Here is a 22464-nt window from a genome sequence, read left to right on the forward strand (position 1 = left end):
CGTCATCTTTACTGTCACCGCCCTCGTCTTTCCTATCATCATCGTCCATCTCGTCATCTTCACTATCACCGCCCTCGTCTTTTCAATCATCTTCATCCATCTCGTTGTCTTCTTTATCACCGCCCTCGTCTTTCCAATCATATCATCGTCCATCTCGTCATCTTTACTGTCACTGCCCTCGTCTTTCCAAGCATCATCGTCCATCTCGTCGTCTTCACTGTCACATCCCTAGTGCTTTCAAAAGCATCTTCCATCTCCTCGCTCTCGATTCGTAAAGTCAATAATTATAGATAGAATGCCATTTTAATGTGAAGATCTATAAACTCGGGAGTTAAAAGCCAGTTCTCGATAGCCATTTTACAAATCGACTCATTTTCTTGGTTTGGAGGTGAGCGGTCCGGTATCGCGGGGTCCGGATCGTAGGATACCGGACCCCTCAAGAGCCAATCAGTGCGCGCGATTTGAGCTCAGATCAACTTTGGGATTTTTTCAGGGGTGTTAAGATAAGGACTTTAAGGGGACGTTAAGATAAGTGAGTTAGTATGTGAGTTGATAGGTGTATAGGGTAACAAGAGTTGATCAAAGGGGTACAGGGTTTCAGGGGTTGGTAATAAGGGTCAATGATATCAAGAACTAGGTCATAGGGGTGCAAGTTATGAATTAGTGGGTACACAGGGGTAGAGGGTATCAATGACTTGGTCTTGGAGGTGCAGGGTTTTAGCGGATGGTTCAAACAGGCACAGGGTTTCAAGAGCTAGGTAATATGGGTACATTATAATAATAATAGCTACCCTATACCACTGAGTATCCACCCCTAACTAAGCTACACCCTTACGACCTAGCAATAACTACACTTTACCCCTGAGTACCCACCCCTAGCTAAACTACACCCCTATGACCTAGCACTAACTAGCCTATACCCCTGAGTACCCACCCCTAAACTAAGCTAAAACCCTACGACCTAGCACTAACTACCCTTTACCCATGAGTACCCACCCCTAACTAAGGTACACCCCTATGACCTAGCACAAACTACCCTATACCCCTGAGTACCCACCCCTAACTAAACTACACCCCTATGACTTGGCACTAACTACCCAATCCCTTGCTAAGGTACACCCCTGTGTCCCAGCTCTAACTACCCAATACCAACTAACCAAGCTAAAACCCTACGACCTAGCGCTAACTACCCTTTACCCTTAAGTACCCACCGCTAAGTAAGCTACACCCGTATGACATAGCACTAACTACCCTTTACCCATGAGTACCCACCCCTAACTAAGGTACACCCCTATGACCTAGCACTAACTACCCTATACCAGTGAGTACCCATCCCTAACTAAACTACACCCCAATGACCAGCACTAACTAGCCTATACACCTGAGTACCAACCGCTAACTTCGCTACACCCCTATGACCTAGCACTAACTAGCCTATACCCCAGAATACCCAACCCTAACTAAACTACACCTCTACTACCTAGCACTAACTATCCTATACCCCTGAATACCCACCCCTAACTAAGCTACACCCCTATGACTTGGCACTAACTACCCTATACCCCTGAGAACCCAATCCCTTGCTAAGGTACACCCCTGTGACCCAGCTCTAGCTACCCAATACCCCTGAGTACCAACCCCTAACCAAGCTAAAACCCTATGACTTAGCACTAACTACCCTATACCCCTGAGTACCCAATCCCTTGCTAAGGTACACCCTTGTGACCCAGCTCTAACTACCCTATACCCTTGAGTACCCACCACTAACTAGGCTACACCCCATTGACCTAGCACTTACTACCCTATACCCCTGAGTACCAACCCCTAACTAAGCTACACCCCTATGACCTAGCACTAACTCCCCTATACCCCTGCCTACCCATCCTTAACTGACCTACACCCCTATGACACCTAATCACATAACTACCCTTTACCCATGAATGACCTAGCGCTTACCAACTTGCACCCCTGTGACCCTGCCGTTTATATCCTGTACCCCTGTGCACCCATCCCCTAATGCCACCGTCCTTACCTTAACACCCCTGAAAAAGTCCCTAGTTGATCTTACCTGGATTCGAACCCTGGCCCTTTTGCTTGAGAAGCGAAGCCTGTACCACTTAGCTATCGCGCCACTCTCGAGATATCTAGGAATAACTACTCTATACCTTATAAGGCTGGGTAAACAAGGCTATACGGTAGTTACTTCTACTTTTCAAGAGAGTGGCGCGATAGCTCAGTGGTACTCATCGGTGGCGAGCTTGAGCGGACCGTCCAAGTCGATGCCCAAAGGCAGCTGGTGTACGACATCCCATGAACACCTAAGACCTGAACGAAAAGGCCTTGGCCGATGAGGCCCTGGCCCCCCTGTTTCAAGGCGTCCGTCCCGCCGACCGTCTGCCGCAGCTCCCCCACCACGTCCCCACCCCGTCCGCTTACATCGCCAACACGGACCCTAGCACCCGACCGGGACAGCATTGGGTAGCCCTCTTCTTTACCCACGACACCTGCAAATGGTTCGACAGCTATGGGGACCCACCCCACGTCTATGGACCCCACTTGGCCGCCGCGTGCCGCCTCCGGGACGCCGTCACCTTCAACCCCCAGAGCCTTCAGTCCCCCACCTCCGACGTCTGCGGTCAACATTGCCTCTTCTACTTACGCCACCGAGCCCGATCACACCCACCTCACTACCACACCAGTTTAGGCCCCTACGTCTTGGTACAAATACCCGATCCAAACCAAAAAGTTATGTACCATACGGGGAAAGTGCTGTATCACAATCTGTGATCCCAAGATGTACCCCCTCCCACACCTCACCTCCTTCATAATTTTCCTCTGATAACAACACACAACCCCCTCCCTCCCACATTGCTTACACTCATCATTATAATCTCTCCACAGCCTCCACCCGCCGTCGCTATGGCACAACAGGACCTGTTGTACGCCCACACGTGTTAACCACTACTGCCACAACCCAATCCACCCACACTCTACTCTAACACCTCAACACCCAACACCCCTTATCATACAGACCCCTCCTACATTGAAGATGATATTTTACCCCAACATGCCTCACCCCCTCACACAACATCTCCTACCCTCAATTTTCTTGACGACCTCTCCCCCACGCAACTCGATGCCCTACTATCTATCTCCCCCCACCCAGCCCTAGCCACCAACCTCATAATACACTACAGTCCCCCCCAGCTCCCCGATCCCCTCCACCACACTCCCCACCTACTCCCACACCTAGCCACACTAACACACCTCACCCCCCAAACCCTCTACTACCCACACCCCCTCCCACTACACCTCACCACCCAGCCCTCCTCCCCACACCTACCACTAAACGCGCCCTACTACCTACACCCTCCCATACCCACCTCATACCACTAGCACACTCCTCCCCTGTACCCCACACCCCTTACCCCACCTACACACCTCAACTACACCCCAACATGCCACTACCACCACCCCTAGGCATACAGACCCCCACACCATCCAACTCCCCCAACACCACACGACCAAAACACACACAACCACCCCACCTACAACCACCTTCCCTCCTACACATAGTACAAACATATACATACCCACATCCCTCTCACAAATTAAATCTTATTCTATTCTTACCACACAACATACCTACCCACTACTACCACCCAGCTCTATACATGTCACAACCCCCTTTCTATCCCCCCTCATACCTTGCTAACCACCCAAGTACCCCCTACTCACATCACCCACACCCAACCACCCACCTACCCCACAACAAGCACCCCCTCATCCCTCACCCCACAAACAGCCCCATACCCACTTTACCCATACCACGCCATCATACAACCCACCACGATTATTCCAAGCCCCAACACAACACACCAACACAACACCCACCTAAGCCCCACACACCTACACATCCTCCCCCCCTCACACTTTCCTACACTCTTACCTAAAATATACACATCTAACACACCCTTCACAAGCCAGACCCCTGCCAACACCAAAACCACACACCCCTCCCCCCCATGGCCACAACACTACTCAGACTACAACACACCAAACCAACCACACCCTACAGCAGCCACTAGTCCCACAACCAGCGCTCCCTCCAACACCACATCCTACATACAGCCCAACCCCCTTCCCACCACACACACATCTACCCCTCCACACATAGCCTACTACATACACACCATAGCATCCTACGACTATACCAACCAACCCACAACACACCAACCAGTCACACCCTACACCAGACACTACCCCACAACCAATTTCCCCCCCTACAAACACCTACATACAGCCCCCTCCCCCACCGTACAAACATTTACCCCACAGCACAAAACCCAACTACAAACGACCACAGCCTATGACCCACCCTACCTACCCACAAACCAACACCTTACGATCACCTAACATCATAACGATATATTATCACCCACATTTACACCATAACCTCACAAATTTTAAATCGACCTCCGCACCACTACCATTTCAACACACACAGACCCATCACGCTAAATTATCAGCCTTATCTACTCCACATCTCCCTCACCACAACTCTTACCTATACACCGTACCTATTTTTTCCCCACCAACACAGCCATTAGCCATCTCCATACCACACCATATTATTATTATTTTTTCTTTTTCACCTACCCACCACACACTACCACAACCTATTCTATAGTCCCATCACCACCCTCCACCACCTACTAGTCGAACCTATCCACCTTTTCACCGTAATTACATTACTACCATCTCCACTCTACATTACCTTACTAGCCATCCTTCACCATCACCCTCCAGCATCACCATACCATATGATCACACCCACCTCAATACCACACCACTTTAGGCCCTTACGTCTTGATACGAATACCCGATCCAAACCAAAAAGGAATCCTACGAGTCTCCTGTACCACACAGCATATCCACACCAATAAAAACAGTCCTTCTATATAAGTACGTTCCATCGACAACAAGCCACCATCTCCAGCTATAGGCATACCGGCCTCAACAATGACCGTAGGAAAACTTCCACGAGACTCCTACGTAACACACGCTACTGCCCTGAATATCCTCACCTGGCTCCTCACCAACACTCTATCCTCTTAGCGTATGCCACCCCGTCATCCTATCTAGCACAGAACCCTTCCTAAATATTCCCGTACAATAATATAGCCATTCGTTGTATTCATCCGCCATATTTTGCCAATTTTGTAAACCAAACCGCAACCTAGTTAATAAATACCCGGATGTACAATAACCGGAACCGGAAACAGCGATATCTATTTTCATCTAAACTCGTATAACCACGAGCGCAATCCCCTCATAACCCCTCACTTCGCTGCATACGGAATACCTCCAAGACATGCAATCTAAGCTCCGCCAATACACATCTCGGGTATGTACACCCTCCTTTCCATACATCCTATATACTACCCACCACATCACGACACCCGTATTCTCTCCCCTTCCTGCTACATGCATAAGTTCCCACACTTATTTATCATTTAGTCCACCACATACAGCCACTAGCCAGGACCATCACATGCACCATTTTGTCCACTACACACTTCCCCCTCCTATCTTAGCCTCTATCCACTTTTTTTCTCTTTACCTCATTCCCCGGCGCGCTACCTTTTACTTTTCAGACCAAGCCATGCACTCAGCCGGAGCCAGGCGCTACACAGGTTTGGCCATTGCATGCACCACGCTTCACTACAGGCATTACTAACGAGCGTGTAGGGGCGGGTGATGAGGGCTTTATCATCCGAAACACGCTTCATATACGAATGGTCTTCCTAGTTTTTCCCCCTTTTTACTCCCACCATCATCGCCGCTTTTTCCCTAGCTTTCCCCTAAGTCTCCCCGCTTTATTCTCCAGGTTCGTATATGACCAACCAATAGACCTCGCCCCCTGATGAGAAGTCTTGGTTGGCGTTATATGCCTTTAGTTCTACATTTCGCAGAGCTCTTTGAAATGACCTACAAACTTTTGTCTTATTGGTTTATTTTGTTATGTTTATTTTGCATATACATGCGGGTTGTTTTCTTCATGCCTTTGCCTTTTCCCCTTATCTCTTACCACCGATTATCGCTTCATCTGGGGTAAACTATTCTTCCTGTCTTGTTAACGTTTCAGCGTCGTCTCTACTCTCACCACGCTCCCTTTATCGCCTCCCGCGCCCCTACTTCATCTTCTTCTCGCCGTTTTACTAGCATCATTTTCCATTGCCCGCAATACTTCCTTTCACCGCTTCAGTATTTTATATTTTTCTCGGCATTTTCGCAACACTCATTCAATCTCTATTATTATTTAATTTCGCCTGTCAATCATACCACGTACACACTTCATTAGATACATACCTCCACACATACCTCACCCTCTCCATTACCGCCCACCATTTCCTCTCTACAAACTTAACACTTTTCTTTCTCTTATCCTACATATTACTTTCCTACCCTACACACAACACACTTTCTCAAGAACACTACACAGTCTCGTCACAATATCCCTGCTTATCATTCTGTTCACACTCGCATTATCCCCCTTCATCAGATTTCACTAATGCCGCCATCACCTCTTCACATCCGCTACACAACACTCGCCACATGTTACCGATTTTAACTGTTTCAATCTTCACATAATACCATATTTACTATATAACTACCTTCTCCACTCAACAAAAAAAACCCTTTATTCATAACTCTCATGTCGTTTTATTATCAACCCCATCTCTTATAACAACCTTAACTCGTCGTCTCATAATCCATAATCTTAACCACCCGAACATAACCTGATAACCTTATCACCCCTTCCCCTTCCTTCACACTGCAACTTCACAAACATAAACTAAGTTTCACCATTCGCTACACAACCACCTCTCCACCTACTTACCTCAACCTATCACCATCTTCATCTTCTATCACCGCCTTCCTATATACTACAATATCACACTCACTCATTCTCTCATAACGATATATTATCACCCACATTTACACCATAACCTCACAAATTTTAAATCGACCTCCGCACTACTACCATTTTAACACACACAGACCCATCACGCTAAATTATAAGCCTTATCTACTCCACATCCCCCTCACCACCACTCTTACCTATACACCGTACCAATTTTTTCCCCACCGACACAGCCATTAGCCATCTCCATACCACACCATATTATTATTATTTTTTCTTTTTCACCTACCCACCACACACTACCACAACCTATTCTATAGTCCCATCACCACCCTCCACCACCTACTAGTCGAGCCTATCCACCTTTTCACCGTAATTACATCACTACCATCTCCACTCTACATTACCTTATTAGCCATCCTTCACCATCACCCTCCAACATCACCATACCATATGATCACACCCACCTCACTACCACACCACTTTAGGCCCCTACGTCTTGGTACGAATACTCGATCCAAACAAAAGAAAACAATTAATAAATAATAATATTAATTAATTAATAATAATAATAATTAATAGTAATAATAATTAATAAAAACAGTAAATAATAATAATAATAAATAATAATAATAATTAATAATGATTAATAATAATTAGTAATAATAATTAATAGTAAAAAAAATTAATAGTAATAAAAATTAATAATAATAATTATAATAATAATTAACAAAAATAATTAATAATAATTAGTAATAATAATCAATAGTAATAAAAATTAATAGTAATTGGAAATAATAATCAATAGTAACAATAATTAAAAGTAATAACAATTAATAGTAATAAAAATTAATAATAATTATTATAATAATAATTAACACAAATAATTAATAATAATTAATAATAATATTTAATGATAATAATTACTAATTAATAATAATAATAAATAATAGTAATCATAAATAAATAATAATTAATAGTAATGACCCAGCCCTTGATAGCTTGTACCCCTGTTTAGCCACCTATAACTAAGCTGCACCCCTATAGCTCAGCCCTTGATAGACTCTAACAGTGTGTACCCACTCCTAACTGGCCTACATTACTATGATTTGCTACTTACTACCCTATACATCTGAATAACCACCCCTAGCTAAGCTACGCCCCTATGACTTCGCACTAACTACCCTATACCCCTATGTACCCAATCCCTTGCTAAGGTACACCCTTGTGACCCAGCTCTAACTACCCTATACCCTTGAGTACCCACCACTAACTAGGCTACACCCCATTGACCTAGCACTAACTACCCTTTACCCATGAGTACCCACCCCTAACTAAGGTACACCCCTATGACCTAGCACTAACTACCCTATACCCCTGAGTACCCATCCCTAACTAAACTACACCCCTATGACCAGCACTAACTAGCCTATACACCTGAGTACCAACCCCTAACTAAGCTACACCCCTATGACCCAGCACTAACTAGCCTATACCCCAGAATACCCAACACTAACTAAACTACACCTCTACTACCTAGCACTAACTATCGTATACCCCTGAATACCCACCCCTAACTAAGCTACACCCCTATGACTTGGCACTAACTACCCTATACCCCTGAGTACCCAATCCCTTGCTAAGGTACACCCCTGTGACCCAGCTCTAGCTACCCAATACCCCTGAGTACCAACCCCTAACTAGGCTACACCCCATTGACCTAGCACTAACTACCCTTTACCCATGAGTACCCACCCCTAACTAAGGTACACCCCTATGACCTAGCACTAACTACCCTATACCAGTGAGTACCCATCCCTAACTAAACTACACCCCTATGACCAGCACTAACTAGCCTATACACCTGAGTACCAACCCCTAACTAAGCTACACTCCTATGACCTAGCACTAACTAGCCTATACCCCAGAATACCCAACCCTAACTAAACTACACCTCTACTACCTAGCACTAACTATCGTATACCCCTGAATACCCACCCCTAACTAAGCTATACCCCTATGACTTGGCACTAACTACCCTATACCCCTGAGTACCCAATCCCTTGCTAAGGTACACCCCTGTGACCCAGCTCTAGCTACCCAATACCCCTGAGTACCAACCCCTAGCTAAGCCCCTATGACTTAGCACTAACTATCCTATACCCCTATGTACCCAATCCCTTGCTAAGGTACACCCTTGTGACCCAGCTCTAACTACCCTATACCCTTGAGTACCCACCACTAACTAGGCTACACCCCATTGACCTAGCACTAACTACCCTTTACCCATGAGTACCCACCCCTAACTAAGGTACACCCCTATGACCTAGCACTAACTACCCTATACCCCTGAGTACCCATCCCTAACTAAACTACACCCCTATGACCAGCACTAACTAGCCTATACACCTGAGTACCAACCCCTAACTAAGCTACACCCCTATGACCTAGCACTAACTAGCCTATACCCCAGAATACCCAACCCTAACTAAACTACACCTCTACTACCTAGCACTAACTATCGTATACCCCTGAATACCCACCCCTAACTAAGCTACACCCCTATGACTTGGCACTAACTACCCTATACCCCTGAGTACCCAATCCCTTGCTAAGGTACACCCCTGTGACCCAGCTCTAGCTACCCAATACCCCTGAGTGCCAACCCCTAACTAGGCTACACCCCATTGACCTAGCACTAACTACCCTTTACCCATGAGTACCCACCCCTAACTAAGGTACACCCCTATGACCTAGCACTAACTACCCTATACCAGTGAGTACCCATCCCTAACTAAACTACACCCCTATGACCAGCACTAACTAGCCTATACACCTGAGTACCAACCCCTAACTAAGCTACACCCCTATGACCTAGCACTAACTAGCCTATACCCCAGAATACCCAACCCTAACTAAACTACACCTCTACTACCTAGCACTAACTATCGTATACCCCTGAATACCCACCCCTAACTAAGCTACACCCCTATGACTTGGCACTAACTACCCTATACCCCTGAGTACCCAATCCCTTGCTAAGGTACACCCCTGTGACCCAGCTCTAGCTACCCAATACCCCTGAGTACCAACCCCTAACCAAGCTAAAACCCTATGACTTAGCACTAACTACCCTATACCCCTATGTACCCAATCCCTTGCTAAGGTACACCCTTGTGACCCAGCTCTAACTACCCTATACCCTTGAGTACCCACCACTAACTAGGCTACACCCCATTGACCTAGCACTAACTACCCTTTATCCATGAGTACCCACCCCTAACTAAGGTACACCCCTATGACCTAGCACTAACTACCCTATACCCCTGAGTACCCATCCCTAACTAAACTACACCCCTATGACCAGCACTAACTAGCCTATACACCTGAGTACCAACCCCTAACTTCGCTACGCCCCTATGACCTAGCACTAACTAGCCTATACCCCAGAATACCCAACCCTAACTAAACTACACCTCTACTACCTAGCACTAACTATCCTATACCCCTGAATACCCACCCCTAACTAAGCTACACCCCTATGACTTGGCACTAACTACCCTATACCCCTGAGAACCCAATCCCTTGCTAAGGTACACCCCTGTGACCCAGCTCTAGCTACCCAATACCCCTGAGTACCAACCCCTAACCAAGCTAAAACCCTATGACTTAGCACTAACTACCCTATACCCCTGAGTACCCAATCCCTTGCTAAGGTACACCCTTGTGACCCAGCTCTAACTACCCTATACCCTTGAGTACCCACCACTAACTAGGCTACACCCCATTGACCTAGCACTTACTACCCTATACCCCTGAGTACCAACCCCTAAGCTACACCCCTATGACCTAGCACTAACTCCCCTATACCCCTGCCTACCCATCCTTAACTGACCTACACCCCTATGACACCTAATCACATAACTACCCTTTACCCATGAATGACCTAGCGCTTACCAACTTGCACCCCTGTGACCCTGCCGTTTATATCCTGTACCCCTGTGCACCCATCCCCTAATGCCACCGTCCTTACCTTAACACCCCTGAAAAAGTCCCTAGTTGATCTTACCTGGATTCGAACCCTGGCCCTTTTGCTTGAGAAGCGAAGCCTGTACCACTTAGCTATCGCGCCACTTTGGAGATATCTAGGAATAACTACTCTATACCTTATAAGGCTGGGTAAACAAGGCTATACGGTAGTTACTTTTACTTTTCAAGAGAGTGGCGCGATAGCTCAGTGGTACTCATCGGTGGCGAGCTTGAGCGGACCGTCCAAGTCGATGCCCAAAGGCAGCTGGTGTACGACATCCCATGAACACCTAAGACCTGAACGAAAAGGCCTTGGCCGATGAGGCCCTGGTCCCCCTGTTTCAAGGCGTCCGTCCCGCCGACCGTCCGCCACCGAACGCCACCCGTCATTTCGAGCATCCAATATGACAAGCACGTCCTCCTCCGCAGCACACCAACACGAAAACGAAAAACCTCAATTCGCCATTTGGGAGCAACGCGGTGAACACCTCCTGGTCCGGCCGTGTGTCGACCCCCACCACATCCGTCACTTTGCCGAACAACTCTACAAACTCATCGAAGCCGAACTTCGCAGCCTCGCTCAAGGCCAACTGGGGTGCAACAGACGCAAAGCCTTGAACCTCTGCCGAGACATGCTCGAAAGTCAGCTGGGCCAACTCCTCAAGCGAACCTTCGAACTCGACGTCTACCCAAAAAGCGAAACGACCATGCCCGGACTCGCCCCCCGCTAGGCGCCTGGCTCTTTCGCTACAGACCTTAGACCAAGACGAAGACACCTTAGAAAAAAACAACACTCTCTTTATTCATCATGATCTGAACTACTAATAAAATCAGTAAGAAGAAAAAAACGTTGGCGTCGTAAAACTGTTCATAAGGGCCTCCAGCCCAGGGTTCTCGGAGAGACACACACCGTATTGGTAAAGACGCCAGGACCACCTTCAGGGCAGTTACGAGACGAACGAGGAGCGCTCGTGTCGTAGCTGACCTGAAGGTGGTAGGTATCATGATCTCCTCCCTCACGTCCGAGAACCAGAAGTGTAGGACTCCTCACTCCGCAGCGGTTTTGGTCTGTCAATTTGCACCATTTTCCTCGTCTTTTGACGGGCCCTTGGTGATGTAGAACTGTTCACATCCAGGGTGGGAACACTATGCTCAGCGTCACCCCCAAACGCGCCGCAAGGGCCTCCAGCTCGGGGTCCTCGGCTAGACACACACCATACTGGTATAGACGCCGCAAGACGACACCATGACACAGCATTTGACCACGACTGGGACAACCACAACTTCCCTTAGGGATGCACCAACACAACAGACGCTTGTTTGCCAACTCCGGAAGGTCTCGCATCAACGCTGCCTTGTGAAGCAACACGTCGGTGAGATAGTGGGTTACCATCTCCCCATCACTTGTCCAACCCTTCTCTTCGATGTCGCGATAAGGACTCCACCAATTGCTCTCCTGAAGCCCTTTCCACTCATAACCGATGTAGACGTCCTCAGCCTGCGTGATGTAGTGAGGTATCCGCCTTTCTCCGTTCCGGTCTCTAGGCCGCCACATCATTCCACCCAACTTAGGTCTCGAATTCCACCCACGCGTAGTATCCTCATCCTGGGTCCTGTGCCTGCGGCGCCAAGCTCTGGCATAGCGGTAACACGACATGCACAACGGCCGGTCTATCGCCTGCTTCACCTCCCAACGAAAACAACACAGATCACGACGTCGCGTTGGGTCCGCAAGCATCGTACTCTCGCTGTCGCTCGCCGCCATCGTCGCTCCCTTCTTGAACCACCACAGGAATCCCATGCGTGCCTTAGTGGCTTGATCCTTTAGCCCGCTTGTCTTTTGACAGGTTCCCGTTGGTCTTCTGACGTCACACCACTTGTTTTTGGCCTTATTTTCCCACGCTTGACAGGTTGACACCTGCGCTCCTGATTTGCATAATTTCACTGTTTCCCACGCTTGACAGGTTTTCGACAGGTTGTCACGCATTCCTGAGCAGGCTGTAAATCAAATTTGCATAATCTGATAGGTTGACACATTCCACACATTCCTGATCGGCATATAAGTCGAATTTGCATAATTATCCGGGCCATACATACCCCCCTTACTACTTGCGTTGCTCATGTTGCGGGGCCATGGTTTCACGGCACATCGTTGCATTTATGTAATTGAAACAAATGAGATATACAAGCTTTAATAACTTTCTATTAAGACTGAAACATTGCAATAGTTGTCTTAAGATGACTAAAAATACATCCATATGGCATAGAATAGAAAACCATTATAAACAGCACAGTGCGCTTATTCACGTTATTATTTTTGCTTTCACAGGAACTTTCAACCAACAACCTACTAAAGTAATCAAAAAGGAAGTACACCATTTTATCTTTTTATACATATATGAATGGCACTCATCCATCTACACAGAAAAAAAGAAATAACTGCTCCCATTGCAATTTAACCGCTAACAACACGCTGGCTTGCTGTGGCCGACGTGTCAACGAGCGGTGCATAGAAAAATTTTGGGTTAGGTTACCGCGCCTACAGTACCGTACCATTGTCCATACTGTAGAGCGAGAATAAAACCCTATAATGCGGATGAACCGTTCATGCCTCGAGTAGAGGCTACGAGTTTGCGCTTTACACGCGAACTGCATGGCTCCCCCTAAACCCTAGGTAAGACATGTTATTATGTTTTACAGATGCTACGTTTCTGGCAAAACCGGGAAACCCACTTAGTAGGAAATTTTCCGCTCCAACAGTGGCGTAACCAATCTGTTTTAGACGAAAACCAACGACTACAACGCCAACAGCAAAAACGCTTAACATTTTTTAATGAAAATAATATCAATGATAACATGATTCATGATTACGACTTTTTGGAGGTTTCTCGTAAGTTGAGCGACGTTTTGTTCGTGGTCGTATTGTGACCGTTGTAAACTGTGTAGATGGATAACTGCTCCCATTGCAATTTAACCTCTAATAACACGCTGCCTTGCTGTGACCGACGTGTCAATGAGAGGTGCATAGAAAAATTTTGGGTTAGGTTACCGCCTACAGTACCATAAAATTTTCCATACTGTAGAGCCAGAATAAAACTCTTCAGAATACTATTTTTTACAATTTGTGTATGACAGGTACACAGGAAAAAAATATGATTTCCCAAAATGGGAAAAAAAGGGATTTTTTTTTTGGGAAAAGTTGGGAATTTCAGCAAAAATCCCCAAAATGGGAAAGTGATACCAAAACCAATGTTGGGACAACAAAACCCCAATAATAACCCAACTTGGGGAATTTAATGTCCCAATAATAACCCAACTTGGGAATTTGATGCCCCAATAATAACCCAACTTGGGAATTTGATGCCCCAATAATAACCCAACTTGGGGAATTTAATGTCCCAATAATAACCCAACTTGGGGAATTTAATGTCCCAATAATAACCCAACTTGGGAATTTGATGTCCCAATAATAACCCAACTTGGGGAATTTAATGTCTCAATAATAACCCAACTTGGGAATTTGATGTCCCAATAATTACCCAACTTGGGAATTTGATGTCCCAATAATAACCCAACTTGGGGAATTTAATGTCCCAATAATAACCCAACTTGGGAATTTGATGTCCCAATAATTACCCAACTTGGGAATTTGATGTCCCAATAATAACCCAACTTGGGGAATTTCATGTCCCAATAATTACACAACTTGGGGAATTTAATGTCCCAATAATAACCCAACTTGGGGGGAATTTAATGTCCCAATAATAACCCAACCCAACTCAATTAATATCCCAACGTGGGAAATCTGAATTCACAATAACCCAATACAAGGATTGTTAGAGTGCAAACAGTAAAAGCGTGAAATACAAATTACTAAATAGTACAAAATAGTGCTAATTAAACAATAGAAAACAATAGGGATAACACTATTTAGTACAATTTAGTATTACTAAAGTTTCACAGTTATACATGTATTGTTTGCACTCTATTATATTATTACAAATTAATAATTTGAATATATTATAACAATACTTGTATTTGGATATAATATTTTGGACTTAAAAAGTGATTGCAAACAACAACAATACTTTCAAAACGTTTTATTTACTGTAACATAAATTCGTGATAAACATTAACAGCAGAAGTGCCATGTTTTGGTTAACTTAAATACAATATTAATTTGATGTGCAAGTGGGTGATGATTGTAATGCTATACAAATACCCAAGATTATTGCACATGACATGACATGAGCATCAAATATTGCCCATGTCAATACTCAGAAGTTACACAACAATTAATATCAACATGCACAGACCTATTAGATCAATATCACATAAAGATTTAAGCTGTTAAGCCTGCCTCACATCACTAGTGGCTACAACTTCAGCATATCCAATTCAAACAAGCTAAATTTCTCAAACTATTTCTAAATCTTTTGAAGCAAATAACGAATTAAGCTTTTAGAAGATATAAAGAACCTAACAAAGACAAGTGTATAATTAAGTCTACCTCACATCAGTGAAATTTCCTTTAACACGTTTACATCATTAATAGATGTTATCTGAGACGGTGGTGTTTTAAATTCTACGTATTTTTGACTTACAAGTTTTCTAATAAGTACTGCTATTGCCTGACTAGGTGAGAGAGATGTTAAGGCATTGCTTTTCAAAAAGAATTTATTTTTAAGTACATCAACACACACCTCTCTGGTGAGTTGTTTACCAAACACTGATTTAATCACTGCCCTCTTTATTTTTAATGGTAGAGCTTCAACTTGATCACCTGCTTTCGCATCTTCTGGGCTTGAAGTGCTAGTGCTGGGTTTTGGAATTTTGGGGCTTATAGGGCACTGGCTTCCTTCCATCTCATCATCACTCAAAATCTCTGTGTCTCCAGCACTACTTCCATCCTGTTCTAAATGTTCATCCTGTTCCCCCTCTCTGTCTAGATCTACTGAGCTTTCCTGTAGTCAAAATACACATTATCAGCATTTAATACATTTTGCAAGGTTCATTAATGCTTTGAAAATACTTTAAAAATGCATTACAGTGTGGACATTTCAACTGGGACCACTTTGAGAATGTGATTGCATGACAAATTATGAATAGAAACAAAGCACTTCAACTTAGGAAACTTCAGCTTATTAAGTTTTTGTTCTTTGTGATCTGATTGGTCGACATTGTTTTAGTAAAAATGCTTTGTTTTAATTCACAATTGTCATTCAATCACAATATCTTAAAGTGGTCCCATTTAAAGTATCCACACTGCAAGTTTTCATGAAAATATGAGATAATACTTATATATAAGATATTTAGTATGATAACACATTAATACTAGATTCTATAAAGTATCAAATTTACTTAGGTATGCTAAAACAAAATTTACCTCTAGATCTGATGAGCTATGGTTGCTTTGCATCTCTTTTTTTATGGCCTGGGAACTTGGAATCTACAAAAGTTAAAAAATACTATAACTGAAGTGCAACTCTCATAGATACAAAATGACTACTTGTGTCTGTGTGCTTTGCAATTGATGGTACATTTACATTACATTTAGTCAACGAAATGCCAAGTGTACAAAAAAGTTGATCACTTCAGTTGACGAAAACTATTAACAAACCTGCAGACATGCAAAAGCACATAAATAAACAAACAATGCAATTAAAAGAAATATTTTTATTACCTTATAATCATCATCATAAGATGGACGTTTTCGTTTTTTGTTGTATCTACGTTGTTCATTGCAAAAACTCTGTATGTGCTTCTTTATTCCTTCCTTTCCAAAATTGATCTCTTTTATGCCACATTCTTTCTCTATGTTTTCGGCAAATGCATCTAGTTCAGCTTTGGCCTCAGGCGAGTTAAACTTTGGAAATTCAGTCCATTTGTTTGCTGCTAATACCCCTATTTTTTTACGTCTAAATAAAATAAAATGCAATCAATGTGGGTACCATTTTTGTTGATAATAATATATTGGGTGCCCTGTGCCCATAAACATCGTTTGCTTTTTATATTTGGGCTTTCTGTGGCTGAAACTCTTGCACATGGCATGGGCTACTGCAGCTCGATGTACTTGCATGATCAGCATTGAGTTTTGTAATTTAATAGTTTTTATTTGTATTGGATTTTGTGAAATACAAAGTTTGTTTAGTTTCCGAGAACAATAAAAAGGACCACCAAAACAGGGGGAGTGTTTTTAACCTATTCTAAGAATCCAAATGTTCTGATCTTACATTTTAATAAAACAAGTTTACCAAAAGAAAACTTACTCAAATATCTTTGTTAAAACATAAATTGGCAACCTTAGAATATATTATGAATGATTCAAATGCATTAGTAGCTGAAACAACCTCGATGGAAATGGATTCGCTCACATAACAAGGCAGCCATTTTTAATACCTCGAGGTCCTCAAGACAAGATGACCATGTCATCTGAAATCCATTGTAGTTGAATATTTGCTGACAAACAAACAAAATATTTGTAACACAAAATAAGTTAAATAGCTTACTTTGTAAGATATAAGTGCTTCATTTCTGGATTCAGCTGTTGTAAGTCGGCCATAGTCGGTTTTGGCGGAGGAGAAGGGGACGTTTTGGCGCCAAAAGATGCCTTTTGTCTTTTGAGAAAACTAAACTCCTTCTTGAAAATGACCGCTTTACCGTAACACAAGGAAAGTCTTTGAAAGATTGTGGCATCCGCTTTCCTTTCCAAGAGGTCTGAAATAGCCATCTCATTGACAACTTGTTCACCTAGTTCAAGAAAGAAAAAGTTGCTCTGTTGAGTGGGGTTTCAAATTTAGTTCAGTATTTTTGTGAAAGCAGTGCATGCATACTCACGTTTGAAAGCATTTAAAACTTCCTCGCCGAATAGATCTTTAATTTTCGATTCCAAATCGTTCTTGTCCGTAAGAATTTGAGCGTTTTCGTTCACCTGACTCGTACCACTCTGCCCTTCTTGTACAATCGAGTCATCCATCTTGGAATATTTGCAGTGAAAATACAGCAAGGCCGGGCAAGCTACGCTGTTCATGAGTCTATTTGCTATCTCATTGGTCAATTTTGCCCGCCTTTCCTTCAATTTTTTTAACAGCGGCATTGATTGGTAGTTTTTTCCCGCCGTTTTAGTTGTTGGTATAAGCTTTCTCACTATTGTCTAACAAGTGCTGAATTTGGGCTTCCTGTGGTAAACAAAGATGGCGGATGCGTGCAAAGAGCTACAAGAGGAATATATGGTGGATTCAACGTCGAAATGTGGTCAAGAAAAGAAGTATCCACATGCAGCTGTACTGAATTATCTTATAGACATGTTCATTGTAGGTGCTATCGCTGTAAAGGAAGAGCTGTTACAAGGAAAACAGAACTACGGCACTGGAACGAAGCTCGTATATCATCTTCATTTCACAACTCGAAAGAGGACGAAGCTTTTGGACAAAATACGTTTGAAGAACATGAAACATCTGATGTCACGATGGAAACTTCAGAAAATATCGATTGCGAAATAAATGTTGTCCAAGATGTATGTATGAATCATGACAATGAAAATAGAAATGACATGGAAGATGACTTCAATCAAGGCAACCCTTACAAAAGACTTGTTGTAAAGGCTGTTCTGCAAGCTATGACTATTGTGGATAATAGTGGGTGTTCAATAAAAACATTCGAGGATATTTTGAGTTATGGGAGGACAATGTTATTTACCAACCTTGATCCAGAAATTGATGAGGATATTTTGGCTTCTCTATGGCCAAAATCTTGGTCAGAAGTACAGTCGCTTTTGAAAGAAGAGGGATTCACAGACCCAAAGGAATATTATATTTGCATTTGTCGAGCAGAGAAGTCTTTCACAAGAAATGGTAAGACAACTAAAAAGTACCTGTATTCCCGTAAGTGGGGTATTATGGAGAGTAAAAATGAGTTATGCCCCAACTGTGGAAAATGTGGATATATAAAGTATTACTATCTTGGTTTACATGAAAAGCTAAAGAACTGGTTTCGGAATCTAAATATGTGTAGGAAAATGCTATCACATTGGCAAGAACGAGAACACTGGTTAAAGAGAAACACAAGTTGGCCCTTAAAAAAAGAGGTTTGGGATGGGGAAAGATGGTTAGAGGTGCAGTGGTTTTGGGACCCAGATCAATTGTGGACTGTCCCAACAAGGTGCGGGGAGTGTCTCACTGTTATTTCATCAGACTTAATCAATTCATCTCCAAAAGATATTGATGGTTTGTCATTGCTCGAATGTCCAGAATGTTTTAATAAATTTTCACATAAAGCTGAAGTAGCAAGGGGTTCTCCTTTGAATCTGGCATTAATCGGACACTGGGATGGCTGGCAGCCATTCAGTACAAGTGGCAGAAGTTGTGGTTCTCTTGAAGTTTCCATATTAAATATGTTCAAGACAGATAGATCACATATTGATGAAGTATATGTTATTGGTTTTGTACCGTGTACAACTGTGCCAAAAGGTGTACCAGAGGCTTATGATCCATTTATACAGCCACTCATTAATGACCTCTGTGATGGCTTCATACATGGCTTTGAAGTTCCTTATCCTTCAAATGCTATTACTGTTCCTGATTATGAAGCACATGAAATTGAAACAGTGCGTGTTATGTTACTGTGCTGGGCTGCAGATCACCCAGGACAATGTGAGTTTGGAAAGTACTTGAACCAGGGGAAATGTGCTTGTAGGAGATGTAAGATGGTAGGACAGCAAAGTCTTCAATCAACTCACTATTATTATGGTGATAATCGTTTTCATGCTCGGCATCCATGGGAGAAGAGAGATGTGACAGCAGAGGAGAGTACCTTTTATGATCTAGACAATGAAAACCGAGTAAGTGTACGAAAGAAACTATCATCACAGGAAGGATTTACTGGAACTCCAATATTTCATCAATATTTGTATCCCCTCTATAAGTTTGACTGTTTATACCACATGGTTTATGACATTTTCCATACTCTGCCTTTGAATATATGCAAAAACCAACTTTCAAGACTGTTACAGCTAGAGTTATTAGATGCTGTATATGTAGATGAGCAAATTGCACAATTTCCTTGGAACACAGAATTTAAACAAGGACGTATTCCTACTTCAATTGGCAAAGAACACAAAGGCCTTGGACACTGGAAAGCAGAATCTTTTCAGAAATTTTTCTTTCCAATGCTAGGATGCATTGTAGAGGATAAGATTCCAGACCCTAAAGAACTTGAAATCATAAGTTTAGTTTCCTACCTAACTGAACTGCACTTCTATAGTGGGAGGAATGGCTGGACGGATAGCATGATACAGCTACATGAGAGACTTGCACAAACACTGATAATAAGAATTGAGGAGACACAAGGACTTGAAATGTGCACAATATCGGTACACAATTTGACACATGCACATGAAGACCTGATAAACTTTGCAGCATCAGACAACTATTGGTGCGCTGTGTTTGAAAGAGCTGTAAAGAAATATGTAGGGCGCTCCCACAACTGTAAAGGATTAGAAATGACATTTGCTAAAGCAGAATGTAGAAGAGAAAGCTTGAAAAGTTTGGAACAAGCACATGGTGATCTCCCCATTGAAGAAAAGGATGATAAGATTGAGGTATGTACTGTGTCATCAATGTAAATCTTTTTAGTCGCAAGACATTCCATTATTTGAAGTAATAATAAAAGTAAACAAATATGGACTGAATATATATAATCATTCATTTATTTGCATATTGATTGATTAACATCTAGAGCTGTTTATAGTCTTATAAATACCAGAATGCTTTGTTTATCACATTTTATGTCAAATTATATTCTTTTGAAGTTTTTACAATGTAAATAAAATTTAAAAGAATAAATTTGGCATCAAGTGCAAAAACCACAGCACTTTGGGATTTATCAAAAGGCTCTATACATGTAATCTGTTTAATGGTTAGTACATAAAAATGTACATTTTTTTTAATCAGGGCATTGTCAAGTCTGAGGATGAGGCTAGGAAAATCTGTACAGCCAGTAAATGTGAAGGATTGCTAATAGGCTCAAGAAAACCTCAATTGCAAGTAATTGAGTTAACAGACAATGAATGTTCTAGAATCAATTCCATTTTATCACTCCCACAGTCTGTTCAATCGGCATCTAGAATTGCATCTACTTCAGGGAAATGTTTTTTAAGTAATGTTGGATTTAATGGCTTGGTCTTATCAAGTAATGACAATATTATTGCTTCGTTGGAGGATGGTGAATGTATTGTCCAGATAAAGCGGTTCTTGTTGATAAGATATGGACTAGACAATAATCACAGTGTATTGATTGAAGGTTTTATAAAGCCTTTTAACAAATCCTCTGAAGGAGAAATTGATGTTAATGTATGGAGTGGCTTTCCTAAAGTCAAATTACAACCCAATGATAATTCAGTCATCTTTTCACATCAAAGTGTACAGAGAAAGGTGATGTTGTACAAGCATGCTCAGACAAACCTTCAAACTGTTGTGGATTATGATAGACAGTTAAAAGATGTTCCAAGGCTCTTGGTCCCTGTGTATCCAGAAAAAGATGACATGTTGTTCATTCAAGGCGAAAAGCAAGGGGATATTTGGTACGGAAGAGTGTCAAGTGTTGATTTGTCTAACAAGGCAGTTGAGGTGTATTTCTATGTGGAGAAACAACAACATCCCAATAGATTTGTAAGAGAAAGCTTTTCCAGGCAAGCAAGAAACACTGTGGTCTTTGATTCCATAATCGGTATTGCAAATGGTCACTGGATAAGTGGAAACATTTGGCAAAAGTCAGTATAAAATTCATCTTGGAATGTGTGCTGCACAGCTGAGCACAAAATGTACATTTTACTGTAAGCGATCAATCTTATCATATTTAATTTTAATATAGACTTGAACAGCAATCTTACTTGGTTAATTAGTAATAATTGTATAACTTATTTTCAATGCAGAAAATATACACACATGTATTTGATTCCCTGTTTTGGGTATTTATTGTGTATGAATTCACATCCATTTCCCAGTACAGGGATTTTATTGGGAAAATACATGTATTTGATTCCCAGTTTTGGGTATTTATTGTGTATGAATTCACATGCATTTCCCAGTAGTGGGATTTTATTGGGAAAATACATGTATTTGATTCCCAGTTTTGGGTATTTATTGTGTATGAATTCACATCCATTTCCCAGTAGTGGGATTTTATTGGGAAAATACATGTATTTGATTCCCAGTTTTGGGTATTTATTGTGTATGAATTCACATCCATTTCCCAGTAGTGGGATTTTATTGGGAAAATACATAAATTTGATTCCCAGTTTTGGGTATTTATTGTGTATGAATTCACATCCATTTCCCAGTACAGGGATTTTATTGGGAAAATACATGTATTTGATACCCAGTTTTGGGTATTTATTGTGTATGAATTCACATCCATTTCCCAGTAGTGGGATTTTATTGGGAAAATACATGTATTTGATTCCCAGTTTTGGGTATTTATTGTGTATGAATTCACATCCATTTCCCAGT

General features: G+C 42.6%; 2 protein-coding genes across 2 annotated transcripts; one reads left to right on the plus strand and one right to left on the minus strand.

Annotated features, from left to right (window-relative positions):
• Window positions 1-15042: 15042 nt before the first annotated feature.
• Window positions 15043-18046, minus strand: LOC116611679. The gene is made up of 5 exons (XM_048726578.1): window positions 17795-18046; window positions 17467-17707; window positions 16641-16875; window positions 16344-16406; window positions 15043-15921 (listed from the first exon to the last, which is right to left on the minus strand). Exons 1-5 carry the CDS (start codon window positions 17985-17987, stop codon window positions 15469-15471), a joined length of 1185 nt encoding a protein of 394 aa, XP_048582535.1. The 5' UTR covers window positions 17988-18046; the 3' UTR covers window positions 15043-15468.
• Window positions 18047-18093: 47 nt separating this feature from the next.
• On the plus strand, window positions 18094-21879 carry LOC125561875. The gene is made up of 2 exons (XM_048726577.1): window positions 18094-20555; window positions 20908-21879. The coding sequence occupies exons 1-2, from the start codon at window positions 18207-18209 to the stop codon at window positions 21733-21735; spliced, it is 3177 nt and encodes a 1058-aa protein (XP_048582534.1). The 5' UTR covers window positions 18094-18206; the 3' UTR covers window positions 21736-21879.
• The last annotated feature ends 585 nt before the right edge of the window (window positions 21880-22464 follow it).

Source organism: Nematostella vectensis, chromosome 4, assembly GCF_932526225.1.
Source record: "Nematostella vectensis chromosome 4, jaNemVect1.1, whole genome shotgun sequence".
Taxonomy (NCBI): domain Eukaryota; kingdom Metazoa; phylum Cnidaria; class Anthozoa; order Actiniaria; family Edwardsiidae; genus Nematostella; species Nematostella vectensis.

Excerpts from the sequence above, each read along its gene's own strand:
- LOC116611679 (XM_048726578.1), bottom strand. The coding sequence starts at position 17,987 with ATGAACAGCGTAGCTTGCCCGGCCTTGCTGTATTTTCACTGCAAATAT. Across the intron at positions 16,876-17,466 it reads AAGCACTTATATCTTACAAA|ACGTAAAAAAATAGGGGTAT; the intron begins GTAAGCTATTTA and ends TATTTTATTTAG. Across the intron at positions 16,407-16,640 it reads CTTATGATGATGATTATAAG|ATTCCAAGTTCCCAGGCCAT; the intron begins GTAATAAAAATA and ends TAACTTTTGTAG.
- LOC125561875 (XM_048726577.1), top strand. The coding sequence starts at position 18,207 with ATGTGGTCAAGAAAAGAAGTATCCACATGCAGCTGTACTGAATTATCT. Across the intron at positions 20,556-20,907 it reads AAAAGGATGATAAGATTGAG|GGCATTGTCAAGTCTGAGGA; the intron begins GTATGTACTGTG and ends TTTTTTAATCAG.